Consider the following 19,389-nt stretch of genomic DNA (forward strand, 5'->3'; position numbering starts at 1 on the left):
CGATGGGCATTTCATGCTCATATGATAGCCTTCCAAGTGCGGTAACATTCACTAATGGATCAGCATCCATACAATGGCTCCAGCAGCTGAGGAGAAGTGCTGTGAAAAAAACCCCAGAAACGTACCAACATGTGTGTGGGGGCGGGCTTTTGTGTTCGTCTCCGTTGGCGTGTTACATATGTTATAGTGTCGAACTCCAGCACATGTCTCTGTTGTGATTGTCCAGTGTAACAGAGGAGGTGAGGAAGTGAGGAGGGTGTGTGTGTGTGTGTGTTAGTGTGTGTGTGTGTGTAGGAGTGGCCAAGCCATTTATCATGTTGTGGAAGTAGTGAGGCTGAAAGAACGGTGGAGAGGCTTGGGGGGAGAAAGAGAGATTGGCCTTTCCTGATTGCCAGTGTTTGCGGGTAATAGCCTAACACCTTGCTGTCGTTTGGTCCCTTATGCGTTTGTGTATTTACTTGTGTGTGTGTGCGTCTGTGTGTCTGTTACCGCTCTAATGTCTCATGCCATCCATTCCAGGATCCCCTCAGATGGCAGAGAAACACAAGCATTCCAGAGAAAATGCCTGTCTGTCTCCACGAGAGAGACCGGTCAGTGCCATCTTCCCCAACCCCCTCGATCCTGCACAGGTCAGCACACACAAATACTTGAAATGTGCAATTCACTTGTATTTTTATTTTTATTTCTATTTATTCTATTTATCCCCTTCGTATATTTTATTTATATTTGTCTCTGTATTTATATATATGTGTGTGTCTATATATATATATATATATATATATATATATATATATATATATATATATATATATTAGGGGTGCAACGATACACAAAATTCACGGTTCGGTTCGATACTTTGGTGTCACGGTTCGATATTTTTTCGATACAAAAAAATGTTCATGCATTTTTAATTTGTCATTTATTAAAATTATAAATATATATTTTAACTCAAAAGTACAGTTTTTAAATTTAACCCTAACCCTTGTGCGTGTTTTTTATTTTGACAGCGAATGCGCACCTGCGGACCACTTATGTGCAGCCCTGGTTATTTAGCTTGTCATATTGCAGCCACAGAAATTCTTTTGTCCATGAAACCATAAAGCTGCACTTTCTTTTTGCCTTATAGTCTGATTTGTCATAACTTCTCCGTTTTGTGGTAAGCTTTTCTTTGGCTGTCACTTCTTCACCCTGACCTGTCTTATTTGGCTCAGCAGAACTGAAATGCTTTTACACGCTCACTCACATAAGCTCAGCGATTCTCTGCGCGATCAACCTCTCACATGTGTAAGCTGCGGGAGATTTCACTTGTCATGTTTGCATAGTAAGCTAACGATTAATAAGACGATGTCAGAGGAATTGGTGCACAAATTATCATCACTCACAGATCAGTGCTGTCGCTCTCTATACACAGTTCGCACGATTGCAAAGTGAAAGCAAAAAAACAAGCGCAAATTCAAACGCGACTTCAATATGTCACATATTGACAGTGGCTCACCGATGCCAATGACATAATTACCCAGCTACATTTCTGAAAGAATGCAAAAGCATTGACATATATTTTTCCTACAATAGCCCGACGGGCAGGGAAGAGAAAGATTTTGGTAGCCCGACTGGAAAAAAATCGCTAGCTCCAGGACGTCGGGCTAGCGATATTGCAAGCCCTGTATCTGATTGAGGAATCACTCATCTTTGGAAAAGAGAGTTTATTACAGAGAAATGGCTCTTTCCAAAATAAAAGCTATACTATCCGCTTCTTCTGGGCTATATTCTCAGCAGCATAAGGAGAATCATGTGCTAACAGCTGTCTAAATGACTCGGCTAAAGTTAGTAGCATGCTTGCTTTTTTTTGTCTGCTTCCACTTGTCTTTGCACTAGGATGATGTCGGCGTAAATGTGCAGTCATATTCGTTGTGTTCCCACTAGTGCTTTCAGGTTAATCTCGTTGAAATGACCTTAACGCCACAACACGGCAAATCTCCGTTAACGAGCTACCGCCGATCGCTCCGTGCATGGGGCTAGACGGCCAACACGTTAACGAGCTAACTGCGCTAACACACTAGTTCACACCAATGTAATTGAGCATTGCATGGCACATTCAACATACTGTTTTACTTTAGTCCATGACTCGCTTACCTTCAGGGTCATACGTCACATGAAAACCAAAATAATTCCAAACGCCAGATCTGAATGAGGTTCAATTTGCCTGTTGCAAGTAGAGCTTAACTTCTGTCTCGCTAGCTTGCCCTGCGCTCTTCCTTCTGACTATGCTGTCTGTGTTGAGCGCTCAGTGGATCTGCGCTCGACAGTGCAGCCTAGGCGGAGTAGTCGAACACAGATTCACTGAGCGCTCAACACAGACAGCATCGTCAGAAGGAAAATTGATAAAATAAATTACAAATGTTGTATTGTTCGATACATATGCGTACCGAACCGAAAGCACTGTATCGAACGGTTCAATATCGATACGAATATCGTTGCACCCCTAATATATATATATATATATATATATATATATATATATACATATATATATACACACATAATATTCTGTAACTCTGTAACTTCTGTCGGTGCTGTGCTTTTTGGAAATCGAATTTCCCAGAGGAACCCACCCGAGGGATTAATAAAGTTCTATCTTATCTTATCTTATTTGCACTTACAAATACGGCATTCAAATACGCCTTTTATAGCTATAGTGCATATGTCATAATACCTCGTGTTCCCTGTTAGAATGCGTTTCAAGTGTTATGTTCAATTTGAAGTACACCTCAGTGACTGTTAACAAGCGAGCATAGAGACACTGGAGTTGTGAACTGTTTTCCGCTTTGTGTTGCATGAAGGTGTCTTCTTGTCAGTTCAGCCTGTTTGCACAAAATAATAAATGACTAATCCCATCCCTTTTTGCAAAGGGTCTGGCTTTCATAAGCAGTGTATTAGGTTGTTTTAGAGAAAAAGAAATGGTAACGCAAGAAGATACATTACATAACTTTGTTTTTTCAAAGTTATGTAAAAGCATTGTTTTGTATTTAGTGCCTTTTGTATCCTTTTCCATACTTCTTTGTATCAACTGATAGAGCGTAACGCTCTGATCACTGGCACGTGAAGTGAATAACACTCATCATGGCACCTGTTAGGAAAATAGGCAAGTGTAAGGGAGTTTGAGTGAGTTTAACAGAAGCCACGTTGTGATGTTAGATGAGTGGGTCAGAGCATCTCCTAAACTGTAGCTCTTGTTGGGTGTTCCTGATCTGCAGTGGTGAGTGTCTATTAAAAATGGTAAAGGAAAGAACAGTGGGTAACCCACGACAGGGTCACGGGTGCTCAAGTTTCACTGATGCACATGGGGAGTGAAGGCAAACCTGTGTGGTCTGATCTAAAAGACAAGCTGATAGAAGGGTGTCAGAATACACAACAGTGGGCACATGAACATTAGAACTGGACCACGGAACAATGGAAGAAGGTGGTCTAGTTGGATGGCTGCCTGCGTGTGTGTCGCTTATCTTGGGAACACCTGGCACCAGGATGCACTATGAGAAAAAGACAAGATGGTGGAGGCTTTGTGATGCTTTGGTCAACGTTCTGCTGGGAAACTTTGGGTCCTGCCATCCATGGGGATGTTACTTTGACATGTACCACCTCCATAAGTATTGCCACAGACCGTGTAGATCAGGGGTGGGCAACTCCAGGCCTCGAGGGCCGGTGTCCCTGCAGGTTTTAGATGTATCCTTGAACCAACACAGCTGATTTAAATGGCTAAATTAGCTCCTCAACACGTCCTGAAGTTCTCCAGAGGCCTGGTAACGAACTAATCATGTGATTCAGGTGTGTTGACCCAAGGTGAGATCTAAAACCCGCAGGACACCGGCCCTCGAGGCCTGGAATTGCCCACCCCTGCTGTAGATCATTTTATGGAAGCAGTATTCCCTGATTGGTGTGGCCTCTTTCAGTAGGATAAGGCACATTGCCACAAAGCAAAAATGGTTGAGGATTGGTTTGAGGAGCACGGGTTTGTTGTCCAATCAAGCATCTGTGTGATGTGCGGGACAAACAATTTGGTTCCATGGAGGCTCCACCTCACAACGTACTACTTAAAAGATCTGTTTGTAACATCTCGGTGCAGATACCACAGCATACCTTCAGGGGTCTAGTGGAGTCCATGCCTTAATAGGTAAGGGCAAAGGCAGGGACCAACATAATATTGAGCAGGTGATCACAGTGTTATCCCAGATTGTTGTATATACTATTACAGTGGTAGATACTTATATTAAACTTGGATTAGGTATCAAGTAAGGAGGTTGGCATATTTATAAAAGTAAGCGAGAGATAGCTACAGAGTTACAGGGGAGGAGATTAAGGCTTGTGTCTGAAAGTGAAGGTTCCCAACCTCACAGTGTTAACTTGAAAAACAGGGAACATCCAGCATGAACTATCTGAAAAAATAAGTTTAGGTTCATAAAGTCAACGGCGCCACTGTGTACTTACATGACAACTAGGCTGCAGTGCCGATGGGGGAATTTTTCGGCAAGAGGCATCCAGCCACCGAGCTTGAAATCCCGTTTCATGCGCCACTAACAGCGGGCAAAAGCTGAGGATTACAGCGGTGAGAAAACCGATAACATAATCTACTGGAGCTTATATCACTCCACTCTTGAATTCTGGGTCAGTTTTTTGGTTGAATTCAGCAGCTATGGTGCTGTTTTTCATTCCCGAACACTGTGAAGCACTGCAGGGTTGACCACTGCTACCTAACTTAATAGACGCCACGCTCAAAACTGGTGGTTTTGGCTGAAGTGAGTGTGCTATTTATTTATTTTTTCTTAGGAGGGTAATGAATGGAGGAATAGTAATTTTTCTTTCAGTTGTGGCCCTTACAGATGGTTCTTTTGCTATTAGTCCTGCTCATGGCACAACCTGTCATCCAAGTGTGTGGCTGCCTGATTTTAACAAAAAAGGCAAAGAAGAAGCAGGGTCTATATTTGTCCAGCACTGCAGCCACACGTAAGGTGCATACTGGGGCAGAAAACAAGGTCACCTTTGCAATGTACAATATATTTCAATGAGTGACTGTCAAAAAAAAAAGGCTTCCGGATGAGGGCACACGCCGTAAGGCTATTCGTAGCATAGAAGTGCAGTTTTTCAAGAGCTGCTGATGTTACTCATGTTTTATTAAAGTCAAACAGTCCAGCTCACTTTTTTCCTGTTAGCAAGAAAGATAAAATAAATAAAAATCCTTTACAGCCAACTAATGCTACAACAACAACAAGAGCCGACACGAACGCTATGATATTGCAGCTTCTTTTCTCGATGAAGGACAGACTGTAACACAATCACACACTCCATCTGCAGTGACAAAGCCACGATAAGAGAAAAATAATGTTTGCCTTTCAAGGCCATTCATCTCTTGCGGTCAGTGCCTGTCACTGTTCACCTGTTTTTCTTCCCCCTGTTTGTGTTGAGTCATTTGAAGTTTGGAGGTATTGATGTTAGGGAGGCGAACAATTATTTCCAACCTGACAGCAATGAAAGACTCGCTATTAGCTGCTAATGGAATATTGATTATTAGAGACATTGATCGCTTGTATCATTTACTGTAATTAGAGCAAGAGACTAAGAATAAGGTACCTTATTTATAGGTTTTCTTTTTTGGGGGGGTATGGAAAGGTGCGGAGAGGGTTCACCCACTTCTGCAAAATCCAAATCTCTGCTATGAAGGTCACGCACAGCAGCCTTTCTTCGTTACTCTTCTTCTTTTATCCTGTTCTGTTAAATTTGTCCCAATGCTTTTTGCTTTTCAGGTCAGTGATTCTGTTACAAATACAATTCTGTGCAGTATGTGCTAGACAATAATTTGGACAACTTCTTCCTTGTGCAGAGAGCCCCTGCTCATCAGATAGGCGATACCACTTTACCGAGGAGTGACCCCAACCTCTCAGCGCCAGATAAAGGTAAAAACACTTTGTTTAACATATTTCTTATGTCCTTCAAGTGTTCCCTCTCCTTCCAGGGAAACGATGCTATCTCACGTAGTCGCTCTTTTGCATTAAACACATTTTTTGATGCTCTGTTTCTTATTGTCGATTCAGAAATGGTTTATTTCTGATTCTATGGTGGCCCTGAGATGCAACGCAACAAAAATTAAAACAGGGCATTTTAGAAAACACAACGACAGCTGAAAAGAGCTAAATGTTCTTCACTTTATGATTCTGTCCTTTCAAACTAAGCTTTATTATAATGCAGGAGCAGGTAATGGGTAATGTACCTATTAAGTAACTAACTAGGCAGCTCATTCTTTCTCTTAACAAAACCTGCTTTAAAGAGACAGATTTTAGGGCCAACTTGAAAGAAAGACAGATATGAAATATGAAAGTGAGGTCAGAGGTCAAAGGTGACATGATATTTGGATGCAAACTATAATGTGACATTTAGAATTCTCATATATCATTTAACCTTGAAGACAAAGTCAGAGTTCCAAACTAATGTAATATTTAGAATCCCTATATATCATTCCCTATATGCTGTCAATACAAACAATGGCAGTATGAAACATAGCTTTAAATCGCTCTATATAGCATTATTATCACAGATCAATAATATGGGAGGTCATATATAATAATATATGGAGGGGGCAGAGGTCAAATGTGATGTAATTGATAAGATTTTTGTCAATTTTCAACCAATTAACCATTAAATTGACCTCAAAGACCTTAGTGGATGTAAACCAAATTTTAATGGATCGTTAATGTGACCTCACTCTCCCCCACTACAAAGTTTTATCGGGATTCATTCAGAAAGTTTTTGCGCTATTTTGTTGACAGACAGAATTGCACACAGACAAACAATAGCAAACAGAAAATCTTGGCAGAGGTAACGAAAAACTATCCCACTATTTCCGCGCCTTTGTTTTTTGGAAACATCTCTGTGCTGTCTGAAATTTAGTGATTTCTAAAATCTTGCTTGTGTTTTACAAAATAAGCACAAACCCCAATCATACACACACACAAAGCTCTCTCCATTGATGCTTATGCTACTGTACAGAGTAGCATTTTATCTGTCCAGACATGCGGTATGTGTGTGTCACAGTTTGGCCACAGATTGACTGAAGGCATTTTTATTTGTTTCCACACAACTGCTTCTGGCCTCGGGATACAAACACACACATAAACACTCACATACACACAGACTAGATTATAGCGTTTTCTAATCCATCATTCTGAAAGAGTGAAAAAAAGAGCAGGTACTATCCCTACAGTACTGATGGACACATGTGACATTCCTGTACGAGCGCATATGGATTAGTTCGGCCCACTCGTTGTGATTTAGCTCAGCACAGATAAAGGGAGATGCACATGTCTTGTATTTTCTGGGTATACCTTCCATTTGAGGCAGAATGTTAACAGCCTCAATTATAATTTCAAAATACTTAAACAGTTATTGCCGTTTCTTGCAGCAAAATAAAAAAGAACAACTCTCAGAGCAGTTCCTTTATATAATTATTGAGGATTTGCAGAAAAGACACCTTAAAAAAAAGAGTAAAGAGCGGGGATGCGGTAGCTTCCTTGTGACTTGCACACAAACGCACACCTTTCCATGTGATTCAGCTGTGATCTGTAAATAATGCAGCGAGAGATGCACAATATGGTGTCGAGACACCTACAGGCACATAACGTAGTAAAAGGTGTTAGAATTAACACGAAACCTGCGAGTGAACAAGTGGCATTATCCGCGATGAACCTTTATTTCTGACTCTGGAAAGTGTTGTTTATAATATAAAATTAGAGGAATATTGTTTTGCTTTATTTTTTGTTAAAGGGCTGCTCAGTAGTTGAGTCCAGAGTTGAGTTGAGGCCTACCACAACTTTCGAAACTGTGACCTAAGTACTCACTCACAACGCACCGACAGCAAAAACCCAGTTTGTACTGGCAAAATGCCTTAGTAAATCTGCCCCAAGGTTACCCTTTAATGCAAAGTTAGTGAATGATCTAACTCAAATGCCTCCAGACATTAAAGAAGAACTTTGTTTGCATTCTGACCCCAGATGACAAATTCAGAGTGCACAACTCAGTAAATGTTGAGCAAGCATGCTCCTGGTTGTGTTTCTAAACATTGCCCAAGCTGCTTTCAGACTAGGGCTATGGGGACTATTTCATTGAAGATTTCTCTTTGGTTTCTGGGTTGAAGACATGATTTTTCAACATGAAGTTTGAGTCAGTTTGATACAGCAAGTATCAAGTTAGAGGTCCATGGTGAAATCACAGATGGACGTGTGCAAGTGGTCAGGAGAGGATCTAAAAATAACAGGAGCCCTGCAAGCGGTCAAGATGTGACTAAAGCAGATCTATTTCATTCTGATAAGGTTTTTGATTTTTAGGCTAAGATTTCAAACATTTTTGATGCCAACATGTGCAATCAGCACAATCACAATTATACAGGACGCACCAGAAATTATCACTAGATTGCATTTGGTCAGTTGAAGACAGTGAAGCTTTCAAAAGGCTGGAGGTAATTCAGTGTGGCAACAAAAGAAGGCCAGACCCCAAAAAAAGTGGCAATGCCATTTTGAAGCTGGCTGGCCACAAGCTCCTTAAAACAGAACACTAGATAAACAACAATCAGAGTTCAAAACACAGCTTTTTTGGGATAATTTTAGACCAATCAAAAACTCTGAAAAAAAATTGCCTAATCAGGACTTGTTATGAGCAACAACCCTTGCAAATGTCATGAGTCTCTCATGGAGGATTTGCTAAATCCTGAAGTATGTGGCATCACATTTTTCCATCCCCCGTAGAAATGATGAGGAGTGAATTCTGTCATGTGTAATAATCCAAACTGTTCTATTTTGGCAGATGGAAGTCATGTTGCATCTGATCGCTCATCACAAGCAGCTGATTGATAATTTCTTCTTTTGGGATCTTTAAATGGTTGAAATTGTCTCTGTGCTCTAAACTCAGCAAACACTTTGCAGTTTAACTTGTGGTCGTCATCAGATCGCACTCAATATGTTGTCAACAATCATACCATCCATTTAAATGTGCAACATTTCACTGTGTTCTCATGTTATCCTGTGTAACCCATACCTTGTCATGTGACATGTCATGTTTTTGTGTACTCTAAAGTGAGGCCCGCTCCCAGTAGTTGGAGCCTAGACAGTGTCAAAGAGGGTATGCCACACTCCTCTGACTCTGGTGGCAGAATGCTATGCCCTCCTGTACCTCCTAGGCCACCGTACTCAGGTAAAAGGAAAAAAAAAAGCTGATCCAAGAAAGTGCTCCAGTGACGAATGGTACTAATTTTCCAGTCTGACTTTTGACACCCGGTGCTTACACCGCTTTTTCTTACTAAAGCATTTTCCATCTGAGGCACTGTTTCCTGTCCTTCTGCTCTTACAGTGGCAGCAGCATTTCCTTCACTAACAGTCTTCAGTTGCTGATATTTCCCTCTGTAAGATGTTTGGTTCACGTGTGAACAAGTGTGGAACTCTCTGTGGAATTTCTAGATGGCTGAAGTTAATGCCAATTAAAATTCCAGTCAATTCCAAGTTTCTTGTTTTTTTTCTGTTTTTTTTTCTTTCAATCCCCTTGACAAATGCATGTCATTACATTTCAACAACAGTTTTCCCCCCACCAACAGCTCAAACTCTCTTTTAGTTATTTACTTATTTAAAGATGCACCCGTGTTGACTTATTCCCTGGTGTTTCCTGATGTATTGCACTGCCCAGCAGCATAATAAGCAGATGGAGTGTTTTTCTTTTTCTGCCCTCTCTGCATAGTGCAGTAACAGCTGTTGGATGTAAAAACAGCTTAAGGCAGTCCAAAGGACCTGCAGCACATCAGCACTTATTTTGACTCATTGACGCTTTAAGCCACTGCCCCCTCTTTGCTCCAAGTGTGTATGTTTGCGTGACTCATGCTGTGTCATCCTTGTGAATGGAAGAAAACACTTCTCTAATTTTTATTTTACCCCTCTCTCTCTCTCTCATCTGCCAGGCTCCTCGGCTAAAAACATGAGGTCACAGTCTCCTGTTCCCACATCCAGATCACCGCAAAAGGTTAGTTCCTTTTTTTTCCTTTTCTTTTTTACGTTTCTCCTTACTTTGCTGAGACAGCCTGACCCTGCTTAAGCTGGTCATAGTGTTAACAACTACTGTAGCTGAAACTCAATAGGGCAGGATAAGACACACCTAAACACCGGATTACAGTATTCGACGGTCAGAGAGGAGCAGAGGCAGTCTGCTATACAACAAACTTAACAACCCATTCAGACGAAAACACTTTACGACTGTCCAGGGTTTAAGAAAAAATGCTCTGAAAGCGAAATTTCCACAAATACCAATCTTGGTTTTTTTGGGGGGGTTTTTTTTTTTAGATTTTATTTCTTCCTATTTTTTTATGTTTTTTGAAATGTTTTCTTGCACAATAATACAAGAAGGTGACATAAGGTTTTAGGAAGTACAGTCACATGAATGATCAATTTTCAGTGCTTAACAAATTTATTAGACCAACCCCCAGTTTATGGTTTTTAAATCAACCACTATTCACATTTTTAATCAAAGTGATACTTTGAATACTAAAATATGACATTTTTTATCCATCTAATTTTAAATGGAGTGTTTTACCAAAAAAAAAGCAGGAAAAATAGGAAAGCGCATTAATTTTTGATTAGAATGCCAAATTGCAGTTATTTACTTAGAATCTTTAACCAAAAAAATAGTTTGATGGTTGAATGTTACGCTTGATTAATATCTGACTCCTCGGAGAACTTGAGTGGGATAGCTCAAATTTGTAAAAATAGGAATTCAGTTTATTTGCCCAATAAATAAAAATGTCATTTTTAATTTTAAACATGTTTTTGACAGATTTTGAAAATATTTGTTTTGTTTTTATCACAGGTAAGGTCTAAGAATTTTGTTAACCATTGTACTTAATAACTTTTAGTATTTGATACTCCAGAATTATTCATACCCTTTCTTAGTATACAGTTCCGATTATTCCTCCAAATACTTCTTGTAGATGATCACATTGTTCCTGTCACCACAGGGGTTTTAGCCAACTTCTCTTTAACCACCTTCTCGAGGTCTTTAATGTTTTTTTGAGTTCGTTGGCATGAACATGGTTGTTAGTTCTTGCTGCCCTAGAGCAGGTTTTTTGGAAAACTCCTTCGTATTTTTGTTGAGAAGCTTTATATACTGGTCCTGTTTCACGATTCTACTCACTTTTGCAAGGTTTCCAGGCCCATTTGTTGAAAAACCATGGGACCATGAGCTGACAATGTTTCTACCAACTCCCTTCAGTTTATAGCTCCCAGAAATGCTCTAGAAATCGACATAGCTTAGTTTTTTTGCCTGTAGAGAAATCCGGAGCACAGTCTGGGTGTGCGAAAATATCTGTGCTGTCAACGGCAATTTCCCTGATACTGAAGAAATGAGAGGCATGAATAATTTTGGACAGAAAAAAGTAAAAATGAAAGTATTGGTATTTTTATTGTTATGCTAATGATGTGAAATAAAAATGTATCTGGATTGTTCCATCTCAGCTACAATTCTTTTATCATAAGCAAAATCTCACCAACTGAGTTTTTATGTACAAGAGAATTTAAAAAGACTCGATTTTTTTTTTTTTAGGTGGATGGATCATTTGGGGCACGAATGCAATAACATTAGCTGCAAAAATACCTGTGTCCATGCCTTTCAGTCCCAAGGCTTACACTTAGTAAATCCCAACAGTAGCTTTTTAACACCAAGAGTTTTTTTTAAAGAAAATTATTTTTTTCCCCGCTGGCACAGACTGTTTGTAAAGCTGTCCCTTAATCTGCTCACTGTAAACACCGACTGAGCCCAACTGGGAAAGACCCGGTCCGACTGAGCTTCATCTGTCGGCAAGTTGAAATCATATTCATAATCAGCCTGACAGACGTTTAGCAGCAGCCTCGAGATCTTTTTCCCGTACTGGTATCCTCTAGCTAACCAGCTGCAGGGTCTTTATTCTACTCTGTGTCAGCCATGAGACTGGGGGAGCTTTGTATTACTGTTCAGTGAAACCATTAACAGCTCCAGCACTGTTAATGGTTTTCATGTAGTTTCATGTAAGTTTTTGTAGCTTTCATGTCACACCTGTCCCAAAGTGTCCAAAAAAAATGGGACTGGCTAGAGGGCATACAGTGTATTAAGTAACTCTACACCTGGTAGAAACCAACTGTTATACTCTGAGTTAGAATTCAAGCTCTACGACGATGTCACTCTGCGTGCTCGTCAAAAATATGCAAAACCAGATGGAGTGATCTGTCAGTGAATTTAAAAGGAACCCCGACTATTATGACAGGTTACTCTAAAATTATCAAATTATCTCCACTACATAAAAAATACTACATATTTGAGAATAACTACAATTTTTTCGTTGTTCATTAAATCTTTGTTTTTTAAAACTATTTTGGAGCTGTGGAAGCAGCCATGTTTTTGCGCACACAATGCATTCTGGGACGATGACATGTATTGGTTGTCAGCAGTATTGGCGCTTTCGTTTCAGCTAACCTGTTTTGTTTTTTATAGTGTAGCAACGGTATTAATTAACTCACCTATTAATGACCTGGTTACAACTTGGTAGACCAGCACTATACTGGTCATGGAGGCTAACAAAGGACCAAAGAACATCTGGATTAAGACCTACAGCTTCAAAGTTTTGGTGCACTGTGAATCATGGAGAATGTAAAAATAACGATATTGTAATTTCACTGTATAATAAAAATTCAAATTCTATTAATGTCTTTAGCATGCGGTTATGTGATACCATGGATAGCTGCTGCTATAAAATTGAGCTCTTTACAACAAGCGCTCTCAGTCACCGTCGCAGTTGCCATTGGCAAGCAGTTGCCACATAGACACCAGTAGTTTTCCCCCCACTTTCGCGTCCTTGTGTGACTGATAGTTTAGATTAGGATGAAAACAAAGTACTGGTTGACAATTTTCAAAATGTGCTTAAAAGGAAAACATTTGGCGTATTTTAATACCACATTATTACTGAAAGCACAGTACACATTTTAGTGCAAACATGTCTTAATAGCCGGGATTCCTTTTAAATTTCAACGCCTGAACCCTATTTGTTGTGTCTGTTTTTCCTTTACTATTAAAGTGACGAGACCTCTTTGTGCTGCAGTGAATGTTCCCCTCAACATCTTGAAAGAAAGAAAGTTTTAAAAGAGGTTGTTTTTTTTGTTTTGTTTTTTGTTTTGTTTTTTTTATTGTCTCTGACCCCAAAGTTTATCTATAGATAAACCTCAATTTGTTTTTAAGCTCGGATTTATTGATGATCATCTTAATACCAGTCTGCAAATGCAGAAGAAATCTGGGAAAGTTTAACTAAGCAGTGAGGGAGCTCTTAATGAGGGTAAAAAGTTGTTTTGAAAAGCTGTCTAGTCTTCTGCTAGCTGCTATCTTATTTGTCACAAGCGGGAGTGCTGAGCTCCCAGCATCGTCACAGGTGTGATGTCTCCTCACATGTGACAACTGCCACGTATGTGGCTGTTTGTGTGCGTTTCCCACCACTTGTGTATGAAACAGAAAGAGAGAGAGCGAGACACTGGATACCAAAGTGTGAGTGACAGCTTGGCGCTCAGCATGCTCTGTCAATCAGATTTGTGTGTGGCAAAGTGTGTTGGCACGTTTGTTTGCGTGCATGCTCGATGTGGCGATAGAAGAAGCCTGTAGCGAAGTGCCGAGTGCCCATCTCAGCACAGCTTGAGATGGATCCTCTGTGGACCTCCAGCGGGCCCCATTATCTGGCACATGAGCGCACCCATGCCAAACGCACACATCAGTCAGTGCAGCCAGAGGCCTATTACCAGACCACAAACCCCAGGACTGCAGTGAACCTGCAGAAAACACATGGTGCAAGTCTGACAGGGCTGCACTTACTCATCTCCAGAGGTGGAAAACTGGGTCAGGAGTTTAAAGTACTTGTCAGGATTGTATTAAATATACAGATTTTATCATGCTCGGACAAATGTGAAAAGGCTTGTGCAGTCGTGCATGTCAAATACATCTCTTTGTGCATGCCCCTGTGGCAGGAACAATGCAACCTTACTGATCAACTGTATACTTCACTAGATCCAATTATTTTCAGCAGATATAATGGCAGTGTGGTGTAATTGCTTAGAAAAACATTTTGATGAGTGATCGGATTTTTGTTGGAGGGAAGTGCAGCATATTGTGTTTTTTCGTCTCGGTGCACAGGCCCAGTTGATGGAGTGAAGAAAACTTGTCCTCTCATTCTGTTCACAGACTACATTTTTAAGGTTATTCATTGTTGCCACACAGCTGTGTTAGCACACGTGTTTTAGCCAGCGTAGTGGGGGGGAGGGGTCAACAGGTTAAGTGGTTATCACAAGCGACTCATGATAATTAAGACAAAACTTATATGACATATGTAATTTACAAAATATTTTTGTCATGCACTTAAGGTTTTGTTCATTTGGGAGGGAAACATAACCCCAGCATGGAGGTTATTTCATGGTGATGGTAATTGACATGGGAAAAAAAGTGTTGAGTGTGCTTATTTTTGTGTTATTTAATATTGGTTATTAGAAAGTGTTACTAGATGAATTATCAGTTATACGTGGGATGAAGATCCTCAAAAATATCACTATATATATTCTTTTGTTTTTTTTTATTGTTATACTTTTTAATTTCCTCTTCAGTAATACTCTGCTTCCAGGCTCCGTAATTCAAATGAAATTTAAAAAAAAAGAAGAAAAAAAAAATCACTGAAGTTGAAGGTGGTCAGTTTTTGTTTTTTTTATTTATAAAAAACAAAAACCCAATCTTCTGTTTGTCTGTTATTATATTTTAATTGCCCAGTTAATTGTTTACCAAAAGAAATTTCACACAATATCACAAGATCTTATCAGTTTTCTTGTGACTTTTTTCTTCCAGAGGTGACTTTCTTTTCAAAAGGGTGTTTTTTGTTTGTTTGTTTGTTTGTTTAATTTAGGAACTGCTTAAAAGTTCTTTCATATCAGACAAAGAAACAGAGCGAATCTTTGTAATTAATAATCTGGCGAACAGCTAATATTTTGATATCCTTATTAAAAAAGTCTAAAAGTAAAATAATGCTTGTTTTCACTCCGATTACAAGTTTCACAACAGCTTCACCTCTTATTCTGTCTGTAGCTATTCTGACGTCAGTCATTGTGGGTTTAGTGTACGCAAACATTTAAGATCATTTTCTGTTTATTAGGAGTTATAGGAATGGGAACTTCCCATCTGCTCCCCAGATTGCCTATGGTGTACCTCAAGGATCCATTATAGGGCTTATACAGTCATGTGCAGAAGAAAGTATGCCTTATTGAAGTTGTGTTTTATGTGTCGGGTCAGAATTCAAAACTCTTCTGGGCCTTAGAAGGTCTTAAAAATAGGTACATACAAATCCCAAAAAGTTGATTCTTTTCATGTGGGTGTAGTGTTTTCAGGTGAACAGAATGAACTTTTTGGGACTTGGATGACTGAGTGTGCATCAAGACAGGCAAATACAAACTTTTGATGAATAGCAACAAATGACATATTGCATTTTTCGTAATACTATTTTCCCTATAATCTCTAAACCACTTCGATTTTTATTTTTGTACAAAAACACAGATACTAAAGATTGATTTGATTTGGTAGTAGTATCACTGTTGTTGATGATATCCATGTCCCGTACTGGTAAAGCTATTTCTTTGTGCAGTGAACTACAGTATTTTTAAATAAAGTCTCCTATTCTTCAATCTAGACCACAGTGCCACCTTTCACCCCTTCGCCCACTGAGTGCCAATCTGCCAGTCTGGTCTCCAACTCCCCAGTCCTGTCCGGCAGCTACAGCAGCGGCATATCCTCCCTCAGTCGCTGTAGTGTGTCCGAAGCTTCAGGAACCGAGCTCCCCACAGGTGACCATCCGCCCCACCAACTGCCTCCACCTACCACCTTGCCAAACTCTGTCTCCAGTAGCTCGGACGAGCCCATCCGCAGAGAGAACAAGACACCGCCACCCTACAGTGTGTACGAGAGGAACAACCCCCGCAGGCCCGTGCCGCTTCCCCACAGTCTCTCCATTCCCCCACAGACGGACCCCCCAGCCCTGCCGCCCAAACCTCACCAGCTCCGCACAGGCAGCATGAAGTTGGATGGAACCGCCGACCCTCGAGTCCCCAGACCGAGGCCTCTGCCCAGGAAGGTGTCTCAGCTATAGGTGCTGGTTACAGAGCACACGAAAGGAGATGGTGGGAAGAAAAAAAACTGGCATATTTTGCACTTTTCTACATGGCACTCACTTTTTTTTAGAGACATTCAATTTGGCATTCCTGACCTACACTCCAGTAAAAGACACAAGCCTACACATTAACAGGCAGTCTAGAAACTGAAAAGCTGGCAGATAAAGTTTCTTTTGTATTTACTAGAGAGCATTGCATTGACTTTGACTTGGTCGTTCTGCACTTTTAGCTCTAGTACATACAATAGCTCACCACAGTCAGTTGTAACACCACACGTTTACCGAACACTCTAGAAAAACACAGTTTTGATAGATGTAATAATCTCAAATATATGTATATTGGTATATATGAGAATTGTTTTGCCTTAAGTATTGGAAACAGAGTCTTTTATCTGTGAGTCTTGCACGTTTTTTTCCCCTTAACAGCTCAGTATATTTGTATACTGTACGGCTAAAAAAAAAGGTGCTAGAGGCCTCGAGTATGCATTTCATTGAAGTGTAGTACGATGTAGTACGGTGTGTTCTTATTTTCATATCCACATAAGCAATGGTACAAAAACCTCAAACTTTGAACTGATACTAACTAAAATGTATGGAATTCAAAAGATCTAATAACAGTGTTGTTGATTTTACAAATTTGACCGCAGTTGTGACCTTATATTTGTTATTAATATGCAGTAATACAGAAACTCTGGCAAATGCAACTTTGGCACAATAATGAGAGCAGTTTTACTTCATGTGGTCACATTCAATTTGAAACCTCAGCAGACTTTTAGTGTGATTTGAAATCTAAAGAAACCACTCTGCTGCCATTCTTTCTTCTGAAATTCGAACATTTTTAAATCAGCGACTTGCTAAAATTACCCATAGTGACAAGAAGAGTCTGGACCAAACACATAGGTAAAGGTAGGTGCAGTTTCTAACACAAACTGGAATTTTTACAATGCCTATTGCCGTTAACGTGAACACATCCTATTCCTCCTGCATGATGTATATGACAACAGGGAGGGGGGGAGGGGATCGAGTAATGTGCCAAAGGAAACTGAACAATGTGCTGTCGAGAACCTTTTTCTTTTTCTTTTTTTAAATTGGGACCTGGAATCAAGAAAATAGGAGAAGCTCAGCTGCAAAAGGGTCTCTTTTTCCCTGTTTTCCTAATAAATAATAAACTTTACCCCAAAATCTAAATTAATATTTAACCTACTGATAAGACGCAACTTTCGAAAAGCACAAACAATAGCTTGTCGTCCGCATTATGACCTGTACTGTTATTCTAAAGTCTTTATTTGACAAAGCAGTAATTGGAGCAGATTTTCACAGTCAGCAGTGACCTTAAAACACATGAGGAATGATGTTGTGTTGGGAAAATATTTACAAGCTAATCACTGACAAATATTTGTACAGTTGACGTCTACTTTCTGTTTAATTAAAAAGAGGACGTGAGTTGACTTCTCAGCACAACCACATCGCATTGCTGCAGTGAAGTAAATGTTCTGTGGCAGGCAAATCTCACACTGTTTTGTAAAATGGAGACATTTTTTTTGGCATAATATATTAATAAAATCAATCCTGTGCAAAATGTTTTTGGCTGGGGGGCGGGAATGGGTAGCTTTGGTATTGTTTGGATATGTTTCATTTTTTGTACGGTTGATTTACTTTTTGATTTGTTGTGAATTATTTGAGATTAAATATTCACATTAATCAGCACTTGAGAACCTGTAAATTAAATGAGATTAATGTAAGTATGCCAAATATAAAATTTGTGTATTACAATTAATGTAAATACTGTGTTTTTAACAAAATGTAGCTATAACAATTTACAGCTTTGAATGTAATGTTGAAGCAGCAAATTATTATTATAAATGTTCAAACTTTTATGGTTTTGTGAGTGTAGAAAAACTGAGGTCATGCATAATGACTCCTAACTCATTTACAAGTTCAATAAACTGCCCTATGTCATATATTTGAGTGATTTCTACATTATGAAACCTTGTGGATGTACAACACTGTGCAAAAGCTACCAATCATTTCTGTATATTTTGCAAGCAAAATGGGAAATGGGTGCAGGGGTTTACTAAAACATGTACAAACATATATAGAAATGCATATATAAAAAAATTTTAAAATTCCCCACTCGCCCCTGTGGGCGGTCAATCCTTCAAGCTTGGGTCCTCTACCAGAGGCCTAGGAGCTTGAGGGTCCTGCGCAGTATCTTTGCTGTTCCTAGGACTGTGCTCTTCTGGACAGAGATCTCTGATGTTGTTCCCGGGATTTGCTGGAGCCACTCGCCTAGCTTGGGAGTCACCGCACCTAGTGCTCCAATTACCACTGGGACCACCGTCACCTTCACCCTCCACATCTTCTCGAGCTCTTCTCTGAGCCCTTGGTATTTCTCAAGCTTCTCGTGTTCCTTCTTTCTGATGTTGCTGTCATTCGGAACCGCTACATCCATCACTACGGCCGTCTTCTTTGTCTACCACCACTATGTCCGGTTGGTTAGCCACTACCATTTTGTCCGTCTGTATCTGGAAGTCCCACAGGATCTTAGCTCGGTCATTCTCCATCACCCTTGGGGGCATCTCCCATTTTGACTTCCAGGTTATACTGGGCATAGATGTTCCTGTACACTATGCCGGCCACTTGGTTATGGCGTTCCATGTATGCCTTGCCTGCTAGCATCTTGCACCCTGCTGTTATGTGCTGGATTGTCTCAGGGGCATCTTTACAGAGCCTGCACCTGGGGTCTTGCCTGGTGTGATAGACCCCAGCCTCTATGGATCTTGTACTCAGAGCTTGTTCTTGTGCTGCCATGATTATGTATGCTTTGTGTGTATGCTTTGTGTATGTATGTGTAATGTGTGTATATAGACACGTGTGTGTGTGTGTGTGATTTACATTGCTGTGTGTGTGTGTGTGATTTACATTGCTGTGCTTGAGAGCCGCCATCTACCAAAACCAAATTCCCTGTATGTGTCTGCACATATACTTGGCCAATAAACACAATTCTGATCCTGATTAGTGCTTCCGTGCTGTCTTTCAGTCCAGCTTTGTCCAGCCACTGGTAGGATTTCTGGATATCAGCCACCTTCTCTATCTGCCGGTGGTACATACCGTGCAGGGGCCTGTCCTTCCATGATGGTTCCTCGTCTCCCTCC

The 19,389-nt window shown here is 40.1% G+C and overlaps 1 protein-coding gene across 4 annotated transcripts in view; it reads left to right on the forward strand.

Moving 5' to 3' along the window:
* The window catches only part of dock4b (dedicator of cytokinesis 4b), a 140,733-nt gene extending 122,538 nt beyond the window's left edge, over positions 1–18,195 (forward strand). For 3 of the 4 annotated variants that reach the window (XM_026147369.1, XM_026147370.1, XM_026147371.1), the window contains 5 exons: positions 520–629; positions 5,873–5,945; positions 9,115–9,231; positions 9,986–10,047; positions 15,758–18,195. In XM_026147369.1, coding sequence (XP_026003154.1) covers positions 520–629; positions 5,873–5,945; positions 9,115–9,231; positions 9,986–10,047; positions 15,758–16,213 — 818 coding nt within the window. In that variant the 3' untranslated portion in view covers positions 16,214–18,195. The remainder of the gene's footprint in view (positions 1–519; positions 630–5,872; positions 5,946–9,114; positions 9,232–9,985; positions 10,048–15,757) is intronic. The other variant, XM_026147372.1, reaches the window with a different exon arrangement.
* Positions 18,196–19,389: the final 1,194 nt, after the last annotated feature.

Source organism: Astatotilapia calliptera, chromosome 17 (assembly GCF_900246225.1).
Source record: "Astatotilapia calliptera chromosome 17, fAstCal1.2, whole genome shotgun sequence".
In the NCBI taxonomy this organism is placed as follows: Eukaryota; Metazoa; Chordata; class Actinopteri; order Cichliformes; family Cichlidae; genus Astatotilapia; species Astatotilapia calliptera.